Source organism: Coregonus lavaretus (genome assembly GCF_964263955.1).
Source record: "Coregonus lavaretus genome assembly, contig: HAP1_SCAFFOLD_2059, whole genome shotgun sequence".
NCBI lineage: Eukaryota > Metazoa > Chordata > Actinopteri > Salmoniformes > Salmonidae > Coregonus > Coregonus lavaretus.
The window spans coordinates 31,308-55,333 of NW_028157336.1; the positions used below are offsets into that span (position 1 = coordinate 31,308).

General features: G+C 47.8%; 1 protein-coding gene across 1 annotated transcript in view; it reads right to left on the bottom strand.

The window, feature by feature from the left end:
- Window positions 1–5,313: 5,313 nt before the first annotated feature.
- The window catches only part of LOC311125525 (polycomb protein suz12-A-like), a 42,638-nt gene continuing 23,925 nt past the window's right edge, over window positions 5,314–24,026 (bottom strand). Inside the window, exons 10-16 of the mRNA XM_084199562.1 lie at window positions 22,522–22,705; window positions 20,527–20,618; window positions 19,983–20,126; window positions 16,816–16,973; window positions 14,175–14,373; window positions 13,809–13,888; window positions 5,314–6,699 (exon numbers count right to left, since the gene is read on the bottom strand). Of these exons, the coding sequence (XP_084055688.1) occupies window positions 6,261–6,699; window positions 13,809–13,888; window positions 14,175–14,373; window positions 16,816–16,973; window positions 19,983–20,126; window positions 20,527–20,618; window positions 22,522–22,705 (1,296 nt within the window). The 3' untranslated portion in view covers window positions 5,314–6,260. The remainder of the gene's footprint in view (window positions 6,700–13,808; window positions 13,889–14,174; window positions 14,374–16,815; window positions 16,974–19,982; window positions 20,127–20,526; window positions 20,619–22,521; window positions 22,706–24,026) is intronic.

Consider the following 24,026-nt stretch of genomic DNA (forward strand, 5'->3'; position numbering starts at 1 on the left):
GGTTCTGTCCATTTGTAGCTTGTTTTTGGACACAGGTCCAGGAATGGCTAAAGGATTGCAATATTTACCTGGAGCTAACCTTGCAGATAGCATTACTGGGTGATCTGAAAACTCATAGTCAATCAATAATATAATACTTTTAGCAAAAAATTTTATTTTTAATTCACAATCTGTAGAAGTAATGAGAATAGAAAGGTTCAGAACTTTTGTAAAACATCACAGTACAGTTGAAACATATATGGCAAATAGAAATCCAATATGGATGGTGTTAAGAGATAGATGGGAGGTATTGAATAGAGTTGAAGGATGGGACTAATAACAAATAATAACAAGATAACTAATAATGTAAGCATACTGTGTCCATAATAAGTATATAGGTTGTATGTTGGGAGCTTTTGGGAAAGAGCACAGTTAGAAAGATATGGCATATAGAAGCAAACCGGATGGACATCATGAAAATGATCGGAGAGGTTGAGAGTAGAAGAAGTTCAGGAGCAAAAAAATAAAATATATAATAGAATTATTGTAAAATTAACTCTGTCCATAAGGTGTAGATAGTAAGTATAGACCGGAAGTAGAGGCCTGGGCATTGTTGTTCACTAAATTACTCCAAGTAGGGAAAGGATGGCGGGGTTGAAAAGTAATAAAGGGGAGTATATATATAAAAAACATGGGGGATTGGAAGTGATGCAGACAATTACATTGATTGTATCTTCTATCAATCTGCAATTTCTATCAATCTGCAATATTAAGCTGATCTACCAAAAAATAAAAAAAACAACAAATCGGGTCTAAAATTTGCCGGCCCGTGCGATGTTTGAAAATACAACATTTGGCTGGCCTGAAGGGGTTGTTTGGCACATTTCTACTGGCCCAGTCTGAAAAGTACTATCCTCGGACTAGCTAAAAAGGTGTATCCCCTATCGTAATATGAGATATAGTTAGTAACATGACGAGAACCGTATCCATGAGATAGTTACAGGAACAGGACCAGTAGTGTTAGAACCGTATCCATGAGATAGTTACAGGAACAGGACCAGTAGTGTTAGAACCGTATCCATGAGATAGTTACAGGAACATGACCAGTAGTGTTAGAACCGTATCCATGAGATAGTTACAGGAACATGACCAGTAGTGTTAGAACCGTATCCATTCAATTAAAACCACATGAGACGTTAGTAATAGTACAAAGCATCTTTATTATTTTTAAATAGAAAAAACATTTGACTCCTTTATTACTAAATTCCCAACGTCGAGCTGGTTTTAGGATGTTGGTGTACAAAGTCCTGTTTTTCTTTTGCATTTTTTAAAAATCACATTTTCTTATCTGGTCTTTTTTCTGAAGTGATGAGTGCGTACACACAAACCTGGGTCATGTTCATTAAGGCCATCTGTAGCAAAACATTTAGCAACTGAAGACAAGTGTTTCTTATTGGAATCGTACAGATCGTACCTCCTACACCCCCGTTTTGTGCCAACTGAACATGACCCCAGCCGACATACTACACACACAGCTACAGAAAGTAGGAACAGCTTCCTTTGTTTGGGGTCCTGATCGATTGCAATGAGTTCACACCAGAAAAGATCCACCCCATCACGGGAGAAGCAAAGTTTGCATCTGAAATGACACCCTACTTCCTATATAGTGCACCACTTCTGACCAGGGCCCATACCAGTGGAGGCTGCTGAGGGGAGGACGGCTCATAATGGCTGGAACGGAGTGAATGGCATCAAAACACATGGAAACCATGGAAACCATGTGTTTGATGCCATTACCACGAGCCTGTCCTCCCCAATTAAGGTGCCACCAGCCTCCTGTGATCCTTACTACTTTTGACCAGGACCCTATGGTGCGCTGTATAGAAAATAAAGATGCCATTTGTGACAGTTTCACAGCTGAGGAAAAGAGTGGGAAACCTGCAGCAAATCCAACTCCCTTTGGTCAGGAAACTCAACAAAAACATTTAACTCCCAACTTTAACATCATAGTGCTGATATTTTACTATAGTTTATGTTTAGCAAGTCAACACTGACCTTGCCAAATTAGTCCAACATAGTAAGAATGCTTCCCAAATGGCATTCTATTCCCTAAGTAGTGCACTACCCTATGGGACATGGTCAAAAATAGTGCACTATATAGGGAATAAGGTGCCATCTGGGACACTGCACGGTTTTTGGGATAGCTTGATGATGAATGAGGTCATACAGTGTAACTGAACCTTGGACCTAATGACCTCAAAGGTTACAGATGACCTGTGATCAGTGCTTGCTGAGAGCCTGAATAATCTATCTAGTAGCATCACTGGACCTGGACTGACAGTGGTAACCAGACCTGCTTTCAAATTACTATTTAAAATACTTTTTTCTGTGCTTCATTGAGCTTGCCTGGCATAATGGACCAATATAATAGTCCCAAAAATATAACCCCCTCCCATCTAGCACTCCAGGCAGGCTAGAGCAAACGTTCATCGCCTCCAAGTAGTACTTGAACAGAGGTCTGATAGCAGTACACATTTAGTTTAGGATTGTGGGTAAAGTGATCTTTCTACCCTGAGCCCATAGACACCTTATAGTCCAAGAACACTGTTTCCAAGAGCTGGACTTCAGATCAGACCAGCGTTCCATCGTCAAGTTCAGCCTCAAAATGGCCACCATAACAATAAACATCAACAATAAAACATTCCAGTTCAGAATGCATCATCATACAATCAACCATTCCCCTCATAAAAAAACAATACATTAAGGTTGTATTCATTAGGGCACACTGTAGCAAAACGTTTTGCAACGGAAAACGAAAACAAGCGTTTATATTGGACAAGTTCAGGTAGTCCCATCCCAGTTTCGTTCCTAGTGAATACAACCCAAGGCTTTTCGGTTTGTCTCTATACTGAAACACATACACACACACACACATACATACATACATACACTGCTCAAAAAAATAAAGGGAACACTTAAACAACACAATGTAACTCCAACTCAATCACACTTCTGTGAAATCAAACTGTCCACTTAGGAAGCAACACTGATTGACAATAAATTTCACATGCTGTTGTGCAAATGGAATAGACAACAGGTGGAAATTATAGGCAATTAGCAAGACACCCCCAATAAAGGACTGGTTCTGCAGGTGGTGACCACAGACCACTTCTCAGTTCCTATGCTTCCTGGCTGATGTTTTGGTCACTTTTGAATGCTGGCGGTGCTTTCACTCTAGTGGTAGCATGAGACGGAGTCTACAACCCACACAAGTGGCTCAGGTAGTGCAGCTCATCCAGGATGGCACATCAATGCGAGCTGTGTCAAGAAGGTTTGCTGTGTCTGTCAGCGTAGTGTCCAGAGCATGGAGGCGCTACCAGGAGACAGGCCAGTACATCAGGAGACGTGTAGGAGGGCAACAACCCAGCAGCAGGACCGCTACCTCCGCCTTTGTGCAAGGAGGAGCAGGAGGAGCACTGCCAGAGCCCTGCAAAATGACCTCCAGCAGGCCACAAATGTGCATGTGTCTGCTCAAACGGTCAGAAACAGACTCCATGAGGGTGGTATGAGGGCCCGACGTCCACAGGTGGGGGTTGTGCTTACAGCCCAACACCGTGCAGGACGTTTGGCATTTGCCAGAGAACACCAAGATTGGCAAATTCGCCACTGGCGCCCTGTGCTCTTCACAGATGAAAGCAGGTTCACACTGAGCACATGTGACAGACATGACAGAGTCTGGAGACGCCGTGGAGAACGTTCTGCTGCCTGCAACATCCTCCAGCATGACCGGTTTGGCGGTGGGTCAGTCATGGTGTGGGGTGGCATTTCTTTGGGGGGGCCGCACAGCCCTCCATGTGCTCGCCAGAGGTAGCCTGACTGCCATTAGGTACCGAGATGAGATCCTCAGACCCCTTGTGAGACCATATGCTGGTGCGGTTGGCCCTGGGTTCCTCCTAATGCAAGACAATGCTAGACCTCATGTGGCTGGAGTGTGTCAGCAGTTCCTGCAAGAGGAAGGCATTGATGCTATGGACTGGCCCGCCCGTTCCCCAGACCTGAATCCAATTGAGCACATCTGGGACATCATGTCTCGCTCCATCCACCAACGCCACGTTGCACCACAGACTGTCCAGGAGTTGGCGGATGCTTTAGTCCAGGTCTGGGAGGAGATCCCTCAGGAGACCATCCGCCACCTCATCAGGAGCATGCCCAGGCGTTGTAGGGAGGTCATACAGGCACGTGGAGGCCACACACACTACTGAGCCTCATTTTGACTTGTTTTAAGGACATTACATCAAAGTTGGATCAGCCTGTAGTGTGGTTTTCCACTTTAATTTTGAGGGTGACTCCAAATCCAGACCTCCATGGGTTGATACATTTGATTTCCATTGATAATTTTTGTGTGATTTTGTTGTCAGCACATTCAACTATGTAAAGAAAAAAGTATTTAATAAGATTATATCATTCATTCAGATCTAGGATGTGTTGTTTAAGTGTTCCCTTTATTTTTTTGAGCAGTGTATCTATATATACACACACACACATACATACATATATATACATATACATATACATATATATATATATATATATATATATATATATATATATATATATATACATATACATATATATATACATATACATATACATATACATATATATATATATATATATATATATATATATATATATATATATATATATATATATATATACACACACATACATATGTATGTGTGTATATATATGTATGTGTGTGTGTGTATATATGTAAAACGAGTACGTCCCAAAGCGAGTCGGTCTCAAATGGCACCCTATTCCCTATATAGTGCACAGACACCATAGTCCGTCTCAAACAGGCACCTGAGACAAGACATTTACATTTTAGTCATTCAGCAGACGCTCTTATCCAGAGCGACTTACAGGAGCAATTAGGTTTAAGTGCCTTGCTCAAGGGCACATCGACAGATTTTTCACCTAGTTGGCTCGGGGATTAGAACAAGCGACCTTTCGGTTACTGGCACAACGCTCTTAACCACTAAGCTACCTGCCGCCCCAGACGGGTGTTAAAGTAGGTTGGACCAGTGAGGATGGACACAGTACAGAGTCTGATTGTACGTCCCAAATGCCACCCTATTCCATATATCAGTGGTTCCCAAACTGTGGGGGGGAGGGGGGAGGGGGGGCACGGGGTTCCCCACACACAAAAAAAAAAGTGTATATATATATATATATATATAAGGAACTCAGTCCAGCTTTAAAACTTACTCCTGAAAGTTGTAATAGTGGAACACAAGGTGCAATGTCTAAATTGGGTATTGCATCATCAGTTCCTCTTGTCCTGTCAGTCATTGCATTCCTTAGAGAGCTTTTTATAACTTGTCAGGAATGTCCAGATCAACTAGGCCATGTCAGCTAACGTTTTTTTTTTTTTGCCCTTAGATACTCATTTTCTTGGTCACTCAAATATCACATGAATACACATTAGACATGGCAAAACGTATAGAATTGCAGGAAATAAGCTTTAAACCTGCAGAATGTTCTCTCTGCCAATAAGAGGGGTATGAACAGTGCTTGTGGATGTTCCCCAGTGCTGGAAGGGGGGCCTGAAATGGATGTTCCCCAGTGCTGGAAGGGGGGCCTGAAATGGATGTTCCCCAGTGCTGGAAGGGGGGCCTGAAATGGATGTTCCCCAGTGCTGGAAGGGGGGCCTGAAATGGATGTTCCCCAGTGCTGGAAGGGGGGCCTGAGTGAAACAGCTTGGGGACCTCTGATCTATTTAGGGCCCTGGACAAAAATAGTAAGTAAGCTTTGTAACAGCCAGAACGGCAGCTTGATGTACAAGTACACCTCCTGGACAGAATGCTAGCCTGGTGAAAAGTCGTGCACTACTATAAAGGGAATAAGGTGCTATTTGGGACCCAGGCTAAGTTACTCAGAACTCATGGTCATTGTAACGTTACTCTAATGACATCATGGGAGACTGAAGAACCAGACATGGGAAAACACTAGATGTATGTATGCCTGCTATAACCAGTGGGACAATGAGTGTGTGTGTGTGTATTTATGTGTGTGTCCAAATGGGCTTAAATGATTCTGGCCCACCACCTCTATACAGTACACCCAGTGCCTGTTTGGAATGATGTCATCATGAGTCTCTTATTCCCTCCAATCACTACCAACACCACACCCTCTTTCACCCTCCACCCAGCCAATCACCATCGCCGGGCGCCATTTTAGATTCTTATCACTCTTCCAGGAGAGGGGCGGAGGGAACCTCAGAACTTATGCCTCTTGCTCGGCCTGGACGTTTCCACAGCAACAGAACTACCAGCTTCTTCATCATCATCGCCGATGCCGTTTCCATTGGTGCGGCCATTACCATGGTTACTCTTACCATACGTGTTGTGGTCATTACATGTGTCATAGTCGGGTTCCAGCTCAGGCTGAGACTCCAGCGCCGTCACCCTCTCCTCTCCTCCATCTCCCGCTCCTGCTCCTCCATCCCCCTCTCCTCCCTCCTGCCGCTGGGTCTGCTGGATGTGTCGGAGGCGTGTCATGGCCTGGTTGATGGTTGTCGTGGTAACCAGTTTAAAGTCGTGCATGCTGACCAGGTGTAACAGGAAGTTCCTACAGAGGTTCTTCCTGGCGATGTACGCACCGCAAACTTCCACAAACGCCAGACACGCTCCGTTCATCTGGTTATCTGCTATGTAGCTGAGGGGCAGAGAGAGGAGGAGGGTTAGATTGGGGGTTAGAGTGAGGGGTTAGAGTAGAGAAGAGGAGGGTTAGAGTAGGGGGTTAGAGTGAGGGGTTAGAGTAGAGAAGAGGAGGGTTAGAGTAGGGGGATAGAGTAGAGAGGAGGAGGGTTAGAGTAGGGGGTTAGAGTAGAGAGGAGGAGGGTTAGATTGGGGGTTAGAGGAAGAGGGTTAGAGTAGAGAGGAGTAGGGGGTTAGAGTGAGGGGTTAGAGTAGAGGAGGGTTAGAGTAGGGGGTTAGAGTGGGGGGTTAGAGTAAGGGGTTAGAGTAGAGGAGGAGGGTTAGAGTAGGGGGTTAGAGTAGAGAGGAGGAGGGTTAGAGTAGGGGGTTAGAGTAGAGAGGAGGAGAGTTAGAGTAAGGGGTTAGAGTAGAGAGGAGGAGGGTTAGAGTAGGGGGTTAGAGTAAGGGGTTAGAGTAGAGGAGGAGGGTTAGAGTAGGGGGTTAGAGTAGAGAGGAGGAGGGTTAGAGTAGGGGGTTAGAGTAGAGAGGAGGAGGGTTAGAGTGGGGGGGTAGGGAGGTTAGAGTGGAGATGTCAAACGTTCAGCCTGCTCCAGACACAATGGAGGCTCTAATCTAGAGCGCCTGGTTAATATGAGGTTACATTGTGTTAATTTGGAGGTCACATTGTGTTAATATGGACATTGTGTTAATATGGAGGTCACATTGTGTTAATATGGACATTGTGTTAATATGGAGGTCACATTGTGTTAATATGGAGGTCACATTGTGTTAATATGGAGGTCACATTGTGTTGTTTGTATGTGGAGGGAGCTGGGTAAGCTTGGCTTTACACATAGCTTGGGCTTTGTCGAGTAAGATTGTAGTTAGGTATTGTAGGTAGTTATTGTGGGTTGTTGTATGTAATTATTGTAGGTTAGTATTGTATTCGGCTGTGCCCAGCGTAGCCCAGCGTAGCACGAAGCTAGCTAGCTAACCCACCACCGGGACTAGCTGGCGAGTAGCTATTAGCAACGGTATAGTTATTTCACGCCTGAGAGTGCCTGTAATTACGCCAGCTGGCTGCCTACAATAATTACATACAATAATTGCCTACCATTCAGCTGTTTCCTAACCTCATTGTCTGAACCGTTAACGTTAGGTAGCAAGTGGCTACTGTGCTTGAAATATTAGCTAGCTTGTTGCTACCTGGATAGCTACTAGTAAACAATAGCTGGAACGACCGTGCGAACAGACGCGAACTGGCTGAGTCAATTCAGTGGCTAGCTTTGCACTTGGCTAGCTAACAGTAGCTGCTAGGGGTAAGTCATAACCTACATTTGTGTTTTGTTTTTTACATATTGATAGCCCGAGTCGTTCAGGGAATTTGGGACATGGGTGACTAGTTAACGTTAGTTTGGCTCTCTCTGTGTGTTCGTGCCGTGAAAGGAGGGGTTCTTCTTTGTTTGAAAGCAATGGCTAGCTAGTTTGCTAACTATTCTAGCTAACTAACTGGCTGAATAAGTTGACGACGGACTCGCTCAAGCTGTCGGGACTAACCCACAACGTTAGACACGGACACGAACGATCTGCTTGCGTGTTGATACACTGGTGGTTTGTTGTGGCAGAGTATTGGCGCTAAACCGTGTTGCTGGAGTCCGGCATGCTAGCTGGCTGTGGCGTCATATGACTTGATGCCCGGACGATTTTCACGGAATAATACTGCACCTAGTTAGCTAGCTGAATAAACTGAGTTAGTCTATTCCTAGAAACATTGAACCGCTGTAGTTTACAACAATTATAGTTTCTGAGGTGGAAGTTGGGAGAGTTATATTTGAGAGTTGTGCTGGGGGGGGGGCCCTGCTCTCTCCTTTCCCAGATGTTTAGTTCATTTTGATCTCCTCTGCATTATTGTAGCCATTTGCTGCAGCCTGTCAACTATGCCTCTGCCTATCCCTGTTCGCTCCTCTCCGCACAGGCTACACAAACGCCTCACACCGCGTGGCTGCTGCCTCTCTAACCTGGTGGTCCCTGCACGCACCACCCACCTGGAGTTCCAGGTCTCAGGCAGCCTCTGGAACTGCCGTTCTGCTGCCAACAAGGCAGACTTCATCCCAGCCTATGCTACCCTCCAGTCCCTCGACTCTTGGCGCTGACGGAAACATGGATTACCACTGAAAACACTGCTACTCCTACTGCTCTCTCCTCGTCTGACCATGTGTTCTCGCATACCCCGAGAGCATCTGGTCAGCGTGGTGGTGGCACAGGAATCCTCATCTCTCCCAAGTGGACATTCTCAATTTTACCCCTAACCCATCTGTCTATCTCCTCATTTGAATTCCATGCTGTCACAGTCACTAGCCCATTTAAGCTTAATATCCTTGTCATCTATCGCCCTCCAGGTTCCCTTGGAGAGTTCATCAATGAGCTTGACGCCTTGATAAGTTCCTTTCCTGAGGATGGCTCACCCCTCACAGTTCTGGGGGATTTCAACCTCCCTACGTCTACATTTGACTCATTTCTCTCTGCCTCCTTCTTTCCACTCCTCTCCTCTTTTGACCTCACCCTCTCACCGCCCCCCCCTACTCACAAGGCAGGCAATACGCTTGACCTCATCTTCACTAGATGCTGTTCTTCTACTAATCTCACTGCAACTCCCCTCCATGTCTCCGACCACTACTTTGTATCCTTTTCTCTCTCGCTCTCCTCCAACACTACTCACTCTGCCCCTACACAGATGGTAATGCGCCGTCGCAACCTTCGCTCTCTCTCTCCCGCTACTCTCTCCTCTTCCATCCTATCATCTCTTCCCTCTGCTCAATCCTTCTCCCTCCAATCTCCTGATTCTGCCTCCTCAACCCTCCTCTCCTCCCTTTCTGCATCCTTTGACTCTCTATGTCCCCTATCCTCCCGGCCGGCTCGGTCCTCCCCTCCAGCTCCGTGGCTTGATGACTCATTGCGAGCTCACAGAACAGAGCTCCGGGCAGCTGAGCGGAAATGGAGGAAAACTAGACTCCCTGCGGACCTGGCATCTTTTCACTCCCTCCTCTCTACATTTTCTTCATCTGTTTCTGCTGCTAAGGCCACTTTCTACCACGCTAAATTCCAAGCATCTGCCTCTAACCCTAGGAAGCTCTTTGCCACATTCTTCTCCCTGCTATACACCAAGTCACTTGGCTCTGTCATATCCTCACATGGCCTCTCCTATCATTGCTACGCTGACGACACACAACTAATCTTCTCCTTTCCCCCTTCTGATAACCAGGTGGTGAATCGCATCTCTGCATGTCTGGCAGACATATCAGTGTGGATGACGGATCACCACCTCAAGCTGAACCTTGGCAAGACGGAGCTGCTCTTCCTTCCCTGGGAAGGACTGCCTGTTCCATGATCTCGCCATCACGGTTGACAACTCCGTTGTGTCCTCCTCCCAGAGTGCGAAGAGCCTTGGCGTGACCCCGGACAACACCCTGTCGTTCTCCGCTAACATCAAGGCGGTGACCCGATCCTGTAGGTTCATGCTCTACAACATTTGGAGAGTACGACCCTGCCTTACACAGGAAGCGGCACAGGTCCTAATCCAGGCACTTGTCATCTCCCGTCTGGATTACTGCAACTCGCTGTTGGCTGGGCTCCCTGCCTGTGCCATTAAACCCCTACAACTCATCCAGAATGCCGCAGCCCGTCTGGTGTTCAACCTTCCCAAGTTCTCTCACGTCACCCCCCTCCTCCGCACACTCCACTGGCTTCCAGTTGAAGCTCGCATCTGTTACAAGACCATGGTGCTTGCCTATGGAGCTGTGAGGGGAACGGCACCTCCGTACCTTCAGGCTCTGATCAGTCCCTACACCCAAACGAGGGCATTGCGTTCATCCACCTCTGGCCTGCTGGCTCCCCTTCCTCTGCGGAAGCATAGTTCCCGCTCAGCCCAGTCAAAACTGTTCGCTGCTCTGGCACCCCAATGGTGGAACAAGCTCCCTCACGACGCCAGGACAGCGGAGTCACTCACCACCTTCCGGAGACATTTGAAACCCCACCTCTTTAAGGAATACCTGGGATAGGATAAAGTAATCCTTCTACCCCTCCCTTACCCCAACCCCCCCCCCCCCCCCCCAAAAAAAAATAATAAAATAAACATTGTAAAGTGGTTATCCCACTGGCTATAAGGTGAATGCACCAATTTGTAAGTCGCTCTGGATAAGAGCGTCTGCTAAATGACGTAAATGTAATGTAAATGTAAATGTTAATATGGAGGTCACATTGAGTTAATATGGAGGTCACATTGTGTTAATATGGAGGTCGCATTGTGTTAATATGGAGGTCACATTGTGTTTAACCTCCATATTAAGGTTTTACTGCTAACCTACAAAGCATTACATGGGCTTGCTCCTACCTATCTCTCTGATTTGGTCCTGTTATACATACCTACATGTACGCTACGGTCACAAGATACAGGCCTCCTTATTGTCTCTAGAATTTCTAAGCAAACAGCTGGAGGCAGGGCTTTCTCCTATAGAGCTACATTTGTATGGAATGGTCTGCCGATCCATGTGAGAGACGCAGACTCGGTCTCGACCTTTAAGTCTTTACTGAAGACTCATCTCTTCAGTAGGTCCTATGATTGAGTGTAGTCTGGCCCAGGGGTGTGAAGGTGAACGGCAAGGAACTGGAGCGACGAACCGCCCTTGCTGTCTCTGCCTGGCCGGCTCCCCTCTCTCCACTAGGATTCTCTGCCTCTGACCCTATTACATGGGCTGAGTCACTGGCTTACTAGTGCTCTTCCATGCCGTCCCTAGGAGGGGTGCGTCACTTGAGTGGGTTGAGTCACAGACGTGATCTTCCTGTCCGGTTTTGCGCCCCCTCAGGGTGTGCGGTGGAGGAGATCTTTGTGGACTATACTCAGCCTCGTCTCAGGGTAGTAGGTTGGTGGTCTGTTGATATCCCTCTAGTGGTGTGGGGGGCTGTGCTTTGGCAAAGTGGGTGGGGTTATAGCCTGCCTGGTTGGCCCTGTCCGGGGGTATCGTCGGACGGGGCCACAGTGTCCCCCGACCCCCTGTCTCAGCCTCCAGTATCTATGCTGCAATAGTCTATGTGCCGGGGGGCTAGGGTCAGTCTGATATATCTGGTGTTATTCTCCTGTCTTATCTGGTGTCCTGTGTGAATTTAAGTATGCTCCCTCTAATTCTCTCTCTCCTCCCGGAGGACCTGAGCCCTAGGACCATGCCTCAGGACTACCTGGCCTGATGACTCCTGGCTGTCCCCAGTCCACCTGGTCGTGCTGCTGCTCCAGATTCCACTCTTCTGCCTGCGGCTATGGAACCCTGACCTGTCCTTGTCCCGGACCTGCTGTTTTCGACTCTCTCTCGCTCTCCCTCTCTCTCTACCGCACCTGCTGTCTCGACCTCTGAATGCTCGGCTATGAAAAGCCAACTGATATTTACTCCTGATGTACTGACCTGTTGCAACCTCTACAACCACTGTGATTATTATTTGACCCTGCTGGTCATCTATGAACGTTTGATCATCTTGAAGAACAAATCTGGCCTTAATGGCCATGTACTTTTATAATCTCCACCCGGCACAGCCAGAAGGGGACTGGTCACCCCTCACAGCCTGGTTCCTTTCTAGGTTTCTTCCTAGGTTCCTGCCTTTCTAGGGAGTTTTTCCTAGCCACCGTGCTTCTACATCTGCATTGCTTGCTGTTTGGGGTTTTAGGCTGGGTTTCTGTATAGCACTTTGTGACATCTGCTGATGTAAAAAGGGCTTTATAAATACATTTGATTGATTGATTGTTTGAGAGCATCTTTTAACTCTCTAAATGGTTAAATGAGTGAGAAATAGATGTCATTAACCAGGTTTCCATCCAACAATCATATGGAAGTAAACTTGGAGTCATGCGACGATATGGTGTGGTCCTCCCACTACCACTCACAGTTGTTTAGGCTACAGGTGAAATAAGTTATGAACTTCACAGGGTGGTGAAAGTGCACGGTGATGAGCTCCTTTCCAATAAATATTGAGTCTCTTATTCTGGTGACATGATGATCGATGCTTGGCTGCCGTTTGACAAATAAAAATAAATCTAGCCTGTGTCCATAATAATCTCATCATGTAGGCTATTCCCACACTGTATCTGCCAGCTGTTGGCTAGAGCGCACGGGCCAAGACCAGAGGGCACATTCACTATATAAACGCAAGATCTTTGCTGACAAAACCACCAGTAGAGTTGAAAATGCGATGGAAATCCATTTAAATTGTATTTTTTTAATTCAGTACATGGGAATTTAACTGCAAAAGTTATTTTCATGTGCACTATGTCATCACACAGCCTTTCATCCACAACACGTCAATTCGATGGAAACATCTCTGGTGGGAAAGTGTGTTTATATGCAGATTTTAGAATATTTGCATTAAAATCTGTCGCCAATTGGATGGAAACCTAGCTACGGACAGTCACTTAACTAGCCCATTTCAGCTAACATTTTGATTGGATGGAAACCTAGCTAGAGTTGCTACCTATACTACTATCTTAAAATGACAGAGGATGCCAGAAGGGAGGCGGAGCTTGGAAGCTGAACAGCAGCATATCAGAGTTCAAGAGAATGACACTGACACCCAGCAACGTCTTATGAAGCTTTAGAGAATGACACTGACACACAGCAACGTCTTATGAAGCTTTAGAGAATGACACTGACACCCAGCAACGTCTTATGAAGCTTTAGATAATGACACTGACACACAGCAACGTCTTATGAAGCTTTAGAGAATGACACTGACACCCAGCAACGTCTTATGAAGCTTTAGAGAATGACACTGACACACAGCAACGTCTTATGAAGCTTTAGAGAATGACACTGACACCCAGCAACGTCTTATGAAGCTTTAGAGAATGACACTGACACCCAGCAACGTCTTATGAAGCTTTAGAGAATGACACTGACACACAGGACAGTCTTATGAAGCTTTAGAGAATCACAGCAACATCTTATGAAGCTTTAGAGAATGACACTGACACACAACACTGTCTTATGAAGCTTTAAACAAAGGCTTTATGATGAGGCCAGGGCTTTAATGGGAGATATGAATCCATACTTCATAACATGGAGGTAGGTGTGCGTGTGTGGTACGTACCCATACTTCATAACATGGAGGTTCCATAGTTTCATCACCTCCTTCTCTCCATCATTCACGTCTGTAAACTCCTGTATTTGCTGTAGACAGAACAACAGTCAGAGTGGATCCAGAGTCAAATTGGAGACTCCAAACCCAATGTGGCTCTGTACTCTAATCCCTACAGTCTGTAATGGGTGCAGAGTCGACCTGGGTTTGGGCCTAATGTGTGAATCTTAGTGTAATGCAACACCACACACACAATCTGAATAAACAGAACTGTACAAAAGGGTAAGTGCAGGAACAGTGTGTGTCACCCCCTCACCATGATAGTCCTCTCACCTCTCACTGTGTGTGGTAGCTACCTGCTCAGTGTGTGACTCTCACCATGATGGTCCTCTCTCGGAGCCAGAAGGGGTCTGTCTCATCCTCACTGTCGTGCTCTACCTCCTGGGGTGTTTTGGGGGTACAGCTGTCTGACCGGAAGTAGAGGCGGTTGTGACCAGTGATGATTCTCTGCTGGTCTCCCTCTCCTCCATCGACCTCCAGGAACTCACACAGACTGGGGGGGAGAAGACGCTTAGGTCTGGGGGAGGAGAGAGAGAGGGAGGGAGGGGTTAGTAAGTGAGTAGGTCAATTGTACCTGCATACACGGTTGTACATACATACATGCTTTAGCCTACAGGAAGAGAGGAGAGGGGTAGAGAGAATTAGAGAGGTAAAGATCCTACAGGAAGAGAGGAGAGGGGTAGAGGGGGAGAGAGAGAGAGAGAGAGAGAGAGAGAGAGGTAAAGATCCTACAGGAAGAGAGGAGAGGGGTAGAGGGAGAGAGAGAGAGAGAGAGAGAGAGGTAAAGATCCTACAGGAAGAGAGGAGAGGGGTAGAGGGAGAGAGAGAGAGAGGTAAAGATCCTACAGGAAGAGAGGAGAGGGGTAGAGGGAGAGAGAGAGAGAGGTAAAGATCCTACAGGAAGAGAGGAGAGGGGTAGAGGGAGGGAGAGAGAGAGAGAGAGAGGTAAATATCCTACAGGAAGAGAGGAGAGGGGTAGAGGGAAAGAGAGAGAGGTAAAGATCCTACAGGAAGAGAGGACAGGGGTAGAGGGAAAGAGAGAGAGGTAAAGATCCTACAGGAAGAGATGAGAGGGGTAGAGGGGGAGAGAGGTAAAGATCTTACAGGAAGAGATGAGAGGGGTAGAGGGGGAGAGAGGTAAAGATCTTACAGGAAGAGAGGAGAGGGGTAGAGGGAAAGAGAGAGAGGTAAAGATCCTACAGGAAGAGAGGAGAGGCGTAGAGAGAGAGAGAGAGGTAAAGACGGATGTTCAAAGCAGCTCCTATTTCTCAATGCCAGAAACACATATAATAGTAACTTAGAGCACCTCAAGAAAACATTCCCAAATTACAAACTCTTAAATAAATTGTTATAATATTATGTTGTTCTAAAAGTTGGGTTTGAGGTTCTCTCCAAATCAGCTCTAACTTTGGAAAAAAAACACCCTGTGGTCATCGTCACACGGTGAATGAAAAGAAAAGTGAGACGAATTGGTCCCTTAACCACACTGCTAACCTTATGCCTAACCTTAAATTAAGACCAAAAAGCACGTTTTTGTTTTCATGAATATTTACGATTGGTTCACTATATATACACACAAAAGTATGTGGACACCCCTTCAAATTAGTGGATTTGGCTATTTCAGTCACAACCGTTGCTGACAGGTGTATAAAATCGAGCACACAGCCATGCAATCTCTATAGACAATCATTGGCAGTAGAATGGCTTACCGTTCCAACAAGTCAGTTGGTCAAATATCTGCCCTGCTAGAGCTGCCCCGGTCAACTGTAAGTGCTGTTATTGTGAAGTGGAAACGTCTAGGAGACAACAGCTCAGCCGCGAAGTGGTAGGCCACACAAGCTCACAGAACGGGACCGCCGAGTGCTGAAGCACGTAAAAATAGTCTGTCCTCGGTTGAAACACTCACTACGAGTTCCAAATTGCCTCTGGAAGCAACGTCAGCACAATAACTGTTTGTCGGGAGCTTCATGAAATGTGGAGGTGTGGAAGAACTTGACTGGCCTGCACAGAACCCTGACCTCAACCCCGACAAACACCTTTGGGATGAATTGGAACGCCGACTGCGAGCCAGGCCTAATTACCCAACATCAGTGCCCGACCTCACTAATGCTCTTGTGGCTGAATGGAGGCAAGTCCCTGCAGCAATGTTTCATAATCTAGTGGAAAGCCTTCCCAGAAGAGTGGAGGCTGTTATAGCAGCAAAGGGGGGGACCAGCTCCATATTAATGCCCATGATTTTGGAATGAGATGTTCGACGAGCAGGTGTCCACATACTTTTGGTCATGTAGTGTAACTAGTGGAAACCGGGCGAATTGAGCGTCTACTAGTCAATCTGTGGGGCACATTTCATCCCTGAGAACTTCCACGGCTATCAACAATGGAAGGAGTGCTTCAGCAAGAAGTTGCTTCTCAAAGTGGATGCTGTCCCTACCAGCAATGTGGCTTCTAAAGCATCTCAAACAGCCAGCAGCACCAGCAGAGACGGAACATTGTCACGGACTTCAGTGAGCGTGGGGGTCAACTATTAGCTAATATACAAAACCAACTACATACATATCTGATACATATCTGCTACCTGGACTTCAAGTTGAATTGGCCTCTTCCACTATAGGGGTGTGTGTTACCTGCAGACGAGGATGTGTCTGTGTGTGTCTGACACAGACGTGTGTGTGTGTACCCAGTTACCTGCAGACGAGGATGTGTCTGTGTGTGTCTGACACAGACGTGTGTGTGTGTGTGTGTGTACCCAGTTACCTGCAGACGAGGATGTGTCTGTGTGTGTCTGACACAGACGTGTGTGTGTGTGTGTACCCAGTTACCTGCAGACGAGGATGTGTCTGTGTGTGTCTGACACAGACGTGTGTGTGTGTGTGTGTGTACCCAGTTACCTGCAGACGAGGATGTGTCTGTGTGTGTCTGACACAGACGTGTGTGTGTGTGTGTGTGTGTACCCAGTTACCTGCAGACGAGGATGTGTGTGACAGGGGTTCTCTTGACGGGTCCGTTCCTGCTGAAGGCGAAGCCGGGCTGACTGTGAATATCCTGAGGATTACCAGCGTACGCCCCGTCATAATGCTCATTAATAGACACGTCTATCCTCACTCCCTTAGGGTGGGGCTGGGGAGGGAGAGAGGGAGGAGAGGAGAGGAGAGAGAGAGAGAGGTAGGAGAGGAGAGAGAGAGAGAGAGAGAGAGAGGGAGGGAGAGGTCATTAAAAAAAATGTAAAGATCACAATGGACCTATATATTTTTTTCATAACTAGCCCTTATTCGGCCTGCAATATGCATGTATATATGCTCCTTACAGTACACACACCCTACCACCCCCCACACACACCTGGCCTCTCTCAACTCCTCGGCTGTTTACACAGGCAGCACAATTACTGGCCTCTCTCAACTCCTCGGCTGTTTACACAGGCAGCACAATTACTGGCCTCTCTCAACTCCTCGGCTGTTTACACAGGCAGCACAATTACTGGCCTCTCTCAACTCCTCGGCTGTTTACACAGGCAGCACAATTACTGGCCTCTCTCAACTCCTCGGCTGTTTACACAGGCAGCACAATTACTGGCCTCTCTCAACTCCTCGGCTGTTTACACAGGCAGCACAATTACTGGCCTCTCTCAACTCCTCGGCTGTTTACACAGGCAGCACAATTACTGGCCTCTCTCAACTCCTCGGCTGTTTACACAGGCAGCACAATTACTGGCCTCTCTCAACTCCTCGGCTGTTTACACAGGCAGCACAATTACTGGCCTCTCTCAACTCCTCGGCTGTTTACACAGGCAGCACAATTACTGGCCTCTCAACTCCTCGGCTGTTTACACAGGCAGCACAATTACTGGCCTCTCTCAACTCCTCGGCTGTTTACACAGGCAGCACAATTACTGGCCTCTCTCAACTCCTCGGCTGTTTACACAGGCAGCACAATTACTGGCCTCTCAACTCCTCGGCTGTTTACACAGGCAGCACAATTACTGGCCTCTCTCAACTCCTCGGCTGTTTACACAGGCAGCACAATTACTGGCCTCTCTCAACTCCTCGGCTGTTTACACAGGCAGCACAATTACTGGCCTCTCTCAACTCCTCGGCTGTTTACACAGGCAGCCCAATTACTGGCCTCTCTCAACTCCTCGGCTGTTTACACAGGCAGCCCAATTACTGGCCTCTCTCAACTCCTAGGCTGTTTACACAGGCAGCCCAATTACTGGCCTCTCTCAACTCCTCGGCTGTTTACACAGGCAGCACAATTACTGGCCTCTCAACTCCTCGGCTGTTTACACAGGCAGCACAATTACTGGCCTCTCAACTCCTCGGCTGTTTACACAGGCAGCCCAATTACTGGCCTCTCTCAACTCCTCGGCTGTTTACACAGGCAGCACAATTACTGGCCTCTCAACTCCTCGGCTGTTTACACAGGCAGCCCAATTACTGGCCTCTCTCAACTCCTCGGCTGTTTACACAGGCAGCACAATTACTGGCCTCTCAACTCCTCGGCTGTTTACACAGGCAGCACAATTACTGGCCTCTCTCAACTCCTCGGCTGTTTACACAGGCAGCACAATTACTGGCCTCTCTCAACTCCTCGGCTGTTTACACAGGCAGCCCAATTACTGGCCTCTCTCAACTCCTCGGCTGTTTACACAGGCAGCCCAATTACTGGCCTCTCTCAACTCCTCGGCTGTTTACACAGGCAGCCCAATTACTGGCCTCTCTCAACTCCTCGGCTGTTTACACAGGCAGCACAATTACTGGCCTCTCTCAACTCCTCGGCTGTTTACACAGGCAGCCCAATTACTGGCCTCTCTCAACTCCTCGGCTGTTTACACAGGCAGCCCAATTACTGGCCTCTCTCAACTCCTAGGCTGTTTACACAGGCAGCCCAATTACTGGCCTCTCTCAACTCCTCGGCTGTTTACACAGGCAGCACAATTACTGGCCTCTCAACTCCTCGGCTGTTTACACAGGCAGCACAATTACTGGCCTCTCAACTCCTCGGCTGTTTACACAGGCAGCCCAATTACTGGCCTCTCAACTCCTCGGCTGTTTACACAGGCAGCACAATTACTGGCCTCTCAACTCCTCGGCTGTTTACACAGGCAGCCCAATTACTGGCCTCTCTCAACTCCTCGGCTGTTTACACAGGCAGCACAATTACTGGCCTCTCAACTCCTCGGCTGTTTACACAGGCAGCACAATTACTGGCCTCTCTCAACTCCTCGGCTGTTTACACAGGCAGCACAATTACTGGCCTCTCTCAACTCCTCGGCTGTTTACACAGGCAGCCCAATTACTGGCCTCTCTCAACTCCTCGGCTGTTTACACAGGCAGCCCAATTACTGGCCTCTCTCAACTCCTCGGCTGTTTACACAGGCAGCCCAATTACTGGCCTCTCTCAACTCCTAGGCTGTTTACACAGGCAGCCCAATTACTGGCCTCTCTCAACTCCTCGGCTGTTTACACAGGCAGCACAATTACTGGCCTCTCAACTCCTCGGCTGTTTACACAGGCAGCACAATTACTGGCCTCTCAACTCCTCGGCTGTTTACACAGGCAGCACAATTATTGGCCTCTCAACTCCTCGGCTGTTTACACAGGCAGCCCAATTACTGGCCTCTCTCAACTCCTCGGCTGTTTACACAGGCAGCACAATTACTGGCCTCTCAACTCCTCGGCTGTTTACACAGGCAGCACAATTACTGGCCTCTCAACTCCTCGGCTGTTTACACAGGCAGCACAATTATTGGCCTCTCAACTCCTCGGCTGTTTACACAGGCAGCACAATTACTGGCCTCTCAACTCCTCGGCTGTTTACACAGGCAGCACAATTATTGGCCTCTCAACTCCTCGGCTGTTTACACAGGCAGCACAATTATTGGCCTCTCTCAACTCCTAGGCTGTTTACACAGGCAGCACAATTATTGGCCTCTCTCAACTCCTAGGCTGTTTACACAGGCAGCACAATTATTGGCAAAATATCACAATTGGGCTGCCTGTCTAAATGCAGTCATAGTTGAAGATGAATCTGCTGTGGGCCAATTTGAGGTGTTTGAGGAAACTAGTCTTCTACAGTTCAGAGTGCACCAGAAACACACACACACACACACACACACAGTCTCTCTCTCACCATGTAGTTGAAGATGAATCTGCTGTGGGCCAGTTTGAGGTGTTTGATGAGACTGTAGAGTTTTCTACAGTTCAGAGTGCACCAGGGACAGTGGAGGTCATCCCTTGCCTCGGTCTGCTGCTGTGTGTTGTGGTTATACAGGAACTAGAGAGAGCGAGTACGTAATCCCACAGAAAAGGGTAGGAGTCAGTAGAAACTAAGAAATTCCCCGTCATAGACAGCCAAGTCTAAAGTACACTGTCCCAAATGGCACCCTCTTTCCCTATTGTAGTGCACACTATGGTGTCCTACGAGCCCTGGTCAAAAGTAGTGCACTATATAGGTAACAGGGAGCCATTTGGGATGCTGGCCTGTTAAAGGGCCAGGTCTCTAATACCATCCACCCCCAGTCAGACAGACATAACAAGAGAACAAAAAGACAAGCACAACACAGCTGTGATTCAGATATGCACAATACAATCTGCACAAAAGTCAAGAATAGAAGTGTGTGTGTGTGTGTGTGTGTGTGTGTGTGTGTGTGTGTGTGTGTGTGTGTGTCTCTCACCTGGTAGAATATGCGTAGATTGTCTCTTGGTTCCACGAGTGTGTGTTCCCGTCTCATCTGAAAGTCTGTACTGCTGAAGGAGTCTTTAACAGCTACAGAGAGAGGGAGGAAACATCTACCACGTTTTTAAAGGGATACTTCAATATTTTGTCAATGAGGCCCTCTTTATCTACTTCCCCAGAATCAGATTAACTCGTGGATACTATTTTTATGTCTCGGTGTCCAGGATGAAGGAAGTTGCTAACTATCACTAGTGCAAGTGCTAACTAGTGTTTTCTAGCAGATACCCATAGACTTCCAGTCATTGCGCTAACGTTAGTTAGCATTGGCTCGCGAAACTACCTTTAACTTCCTTCATACGGGACGCAGAGACATAAACATGGTATCCACGAGTTCATCTGACTCCGAAGTATTCCTTTAAAACATGGTATATGGTAAAGTATCCCTTTAAGTTGACACCATTTAGTGAGCTTCTACAGATTACAACAGTCTGTGTGTGAGTGTGTGTCGTCCGGCCCGTGTCTCACCTACGGTCTGTGTGTGTGTGTGTGTGTGTGTGTGTGTGTGTGTGTGTGTGTGTGTGTGTGTGTGTGTGTGTGTGAGTGTGTGTCGTCCGGCCCGTGTCTCACCTACGGTCTGTGTGGGTGTGTGTGTGTGTGTGTGTGTGTGTGTGAGTGCGTGTCGTCCGGCCCGTGTCTCACCTACGGTCTGTGTGTGTGTGTGTGTGTGTGAGTGTGTGTGTGTGAGTGTGAGTGTGTGTCGTCCGGCCCGTGTCTCACCTACGGTCTGTGTGTGTGTGTGTGTGTGTGTGTGTGTGTGTGTGTGTGAGTGTGTGTCGTCCGGCCCGTGTCTCACCTACGGTCTGTGTGTGTGTGTGTGTGTGTGTGTGTGAGTGTGTCGTCCGGCCCGTGTCTCACCTACGGTCTGTGTGTGTGTGTGTGTGTGTGTGTGTGTGTGTGAGTGTGTCGTCCGGCCCGTGTCTCACCTACGGTCTGTGTGTGTGTGTGTGTGTGTGTGTGTGTGTGTGTGTGTGTGTGTGTGTGTGTGTGTGTGAGTGTGTGTCGTCCGGCCCGTGTCTCACCTACGGTCTGTGTGTGTGTGTGTGTGTGTGTGTGTGAGTGTGTGTGTGTGAGTGTGAGTGTGTGTCGTCCGGCCCGTGTCTCACCTACGGTCTGTGTGTGTGTGTGTGTGTGTGTGAGTGTGTGTGTGTGAGTGTGAGTGTGTGTCGTCCGGCCCGTGTCTCACCTACGGTCTGTGTGTGTGTGTGTGTGTGTGTGTGTGTGTGTGTGTGTGTGTCGTCCGGCCCGTGTCTCACCTACGGTCTGTGTGTGTGTGTGTGTGTGTGTGTGTGTGTGTGTGTGTGAGTGTGTGTCGTCCGGCCCGTGTCTCACCTACGGTCTGTGTGTGTGTGTGTGTGTGTGTGTGTGTGTGTGTGTGTGTGTGTGTGTGAGTGTGTGTCGTCCGGCCCGTGTCTCACCTACGGTCTGTGTGTGTGTGTGTGTGTGAGTGTGTGTGTGTGAGTGTGAGTGTGTGTCGTCCGGCCCGTGTCTCACCTACGGTCTGTGTGTGTGTGTGTGTGTGTGTGTGTGTGTGTGTGTGTGTGTGTGTGTGTGTGTGTGTGTGTGTGTGTGTGTGAGTGTGTGTCGTCCGGCCCGTGTCTCACCTACGGTCTGTGTGTGTGTGTGTGTGTGTGTGTGTGTGTGTGTGTGTGTGTGTGTGTGTGTGTGTGTGAGTGTGTGTCGTCCGGCCCGTGTCTCACCTACGGTCTGTGTGTGTGTGTGTGTGTGTGAGTGCGTGTCGTCCGGCCCGTGTCTCACCTACGGTCTGTGTGTGTGTGTGTGTGTGTGTGTGTGTGTGTGTGTGTGTGTGAGTGTGTGTCGTCCGGCCCGTGTCTCACCTACGGTCTGTGTGTGTGTGTGTGTCGTCCGGCCCGTGTCTCACCTACGGTCTGTGTGTGTGTGTGTGTGTGTGTGTGTCGTCCGGCCCGTGTCTCACCTACGGTCTGTGTGGGTCTGAGGGAGCAGGGCCTAGGATCGGAGGTCAGGCTGCTAGCGTCAGCGTTCCGTGTGGCGAGGGGTTTGGCCACGGGGGCCGTCGACCTATCACTGGGCTCGCCTGTCCAACGCAGCGTGAACTGGAGAGTAGGACCCTGGGAGAACGTCTCAAACGGAGGGAGGCGCTACAGGAAAGAGGGGAGGGAGAGAGACAAATACATGAGTAAAGGGAAGAGAAGGAGAGAAAAGTAGTGCTCTCTTTATGTCTGTTCAGAGGGGAAGGCCAGGGGCCTAGGAGGAACCATCTCTCTCACACACACACACACACTAGTGTTGCACAGTATACAAAACCTCTGTACTTTTCCGATACTAGAACATGAACAATGGTGCGGTACTAGAATTTTTGTTATTTTTCGGTACTTCTGTCAAATGTGTCTGACGGATCAAATCTGTCTATAAGCGCAGCCGATGTCCCCCACGGAGTGCACCGTGCCTGCTTAGCCTGCACTGGGAGTCTGGGCTGCATCATGCTGCACAGAAGTTAACACACTTGAATAATGCGACACGGCGTGTAGAAATGTTGAAACTGTTAATTACTATTGGCAAAACAATGTCCATACAGTCTAGAATAACTTGCAAGAAGATAGCGGTAGCTTCCAGCTTTGTAGGCTAACTTTCCTTGCTAGCTGACAGCTGAAGCTAACATCAATTAACTACCCTTAGTACTTTGTCTGTGATAACATACAAAACATAACGCAAAATATGCTGATTTTAATGCTGATTGCCACCAAACACTTCATTCGCTTAATAGTCTCCCTCACATCTCTCCCTCAGCCAAATATTTATTGCGTCAGCGAACTGAGGGCTCCGACTGGGGGAAATCACAGTGCAGTTATCACAAAACTACCACTAACAGGTCCCGATCCTCATCATGACGGGAAACATTTTAATTAAACAAATACCTAACGCAACAATATATGCATCTTTCAACTGATTTGCCACAGATATAAAGCGCTCTGCACGTCATCGTCCTTAACAGTTGGAAAAATGGCAGAGAGTGAGACAGGGAAGCGACAGCAGCAAAGGCCTGTATGGCAATACTTTGAGAAGTTAAATGATAAAGGTCGTGAAATGCAAACTTTGCGAGGTGGAATTGAGCTACAGTGGCAGTACAGGTGCAACGCTGAAAAGGGACGACCCAACCGTTGCTGGCAGCAGTGCTATAAGGGACGGTGTGAGAAAGAAAGAAAAAAATCACAGCACTGATTACAGTTGATATACAGCCATGGTCAAATGGTAGAGGATGTCGGCTTCAGTACCCTGATGGCATGTCTAGAACCAGACGACAAGACGCCATGTCGAAAAACCTTGACGGCCCGGATAGAGAAATTGTACAATGACTGCTCTGCAAGTACAAAGTGCGAGTTCTCAAACGCCATACGTGGCGTGAACAACACGTCTTTGGGGACGTCTATGAACACGCTGTCATACGTCACTGCAACGAGC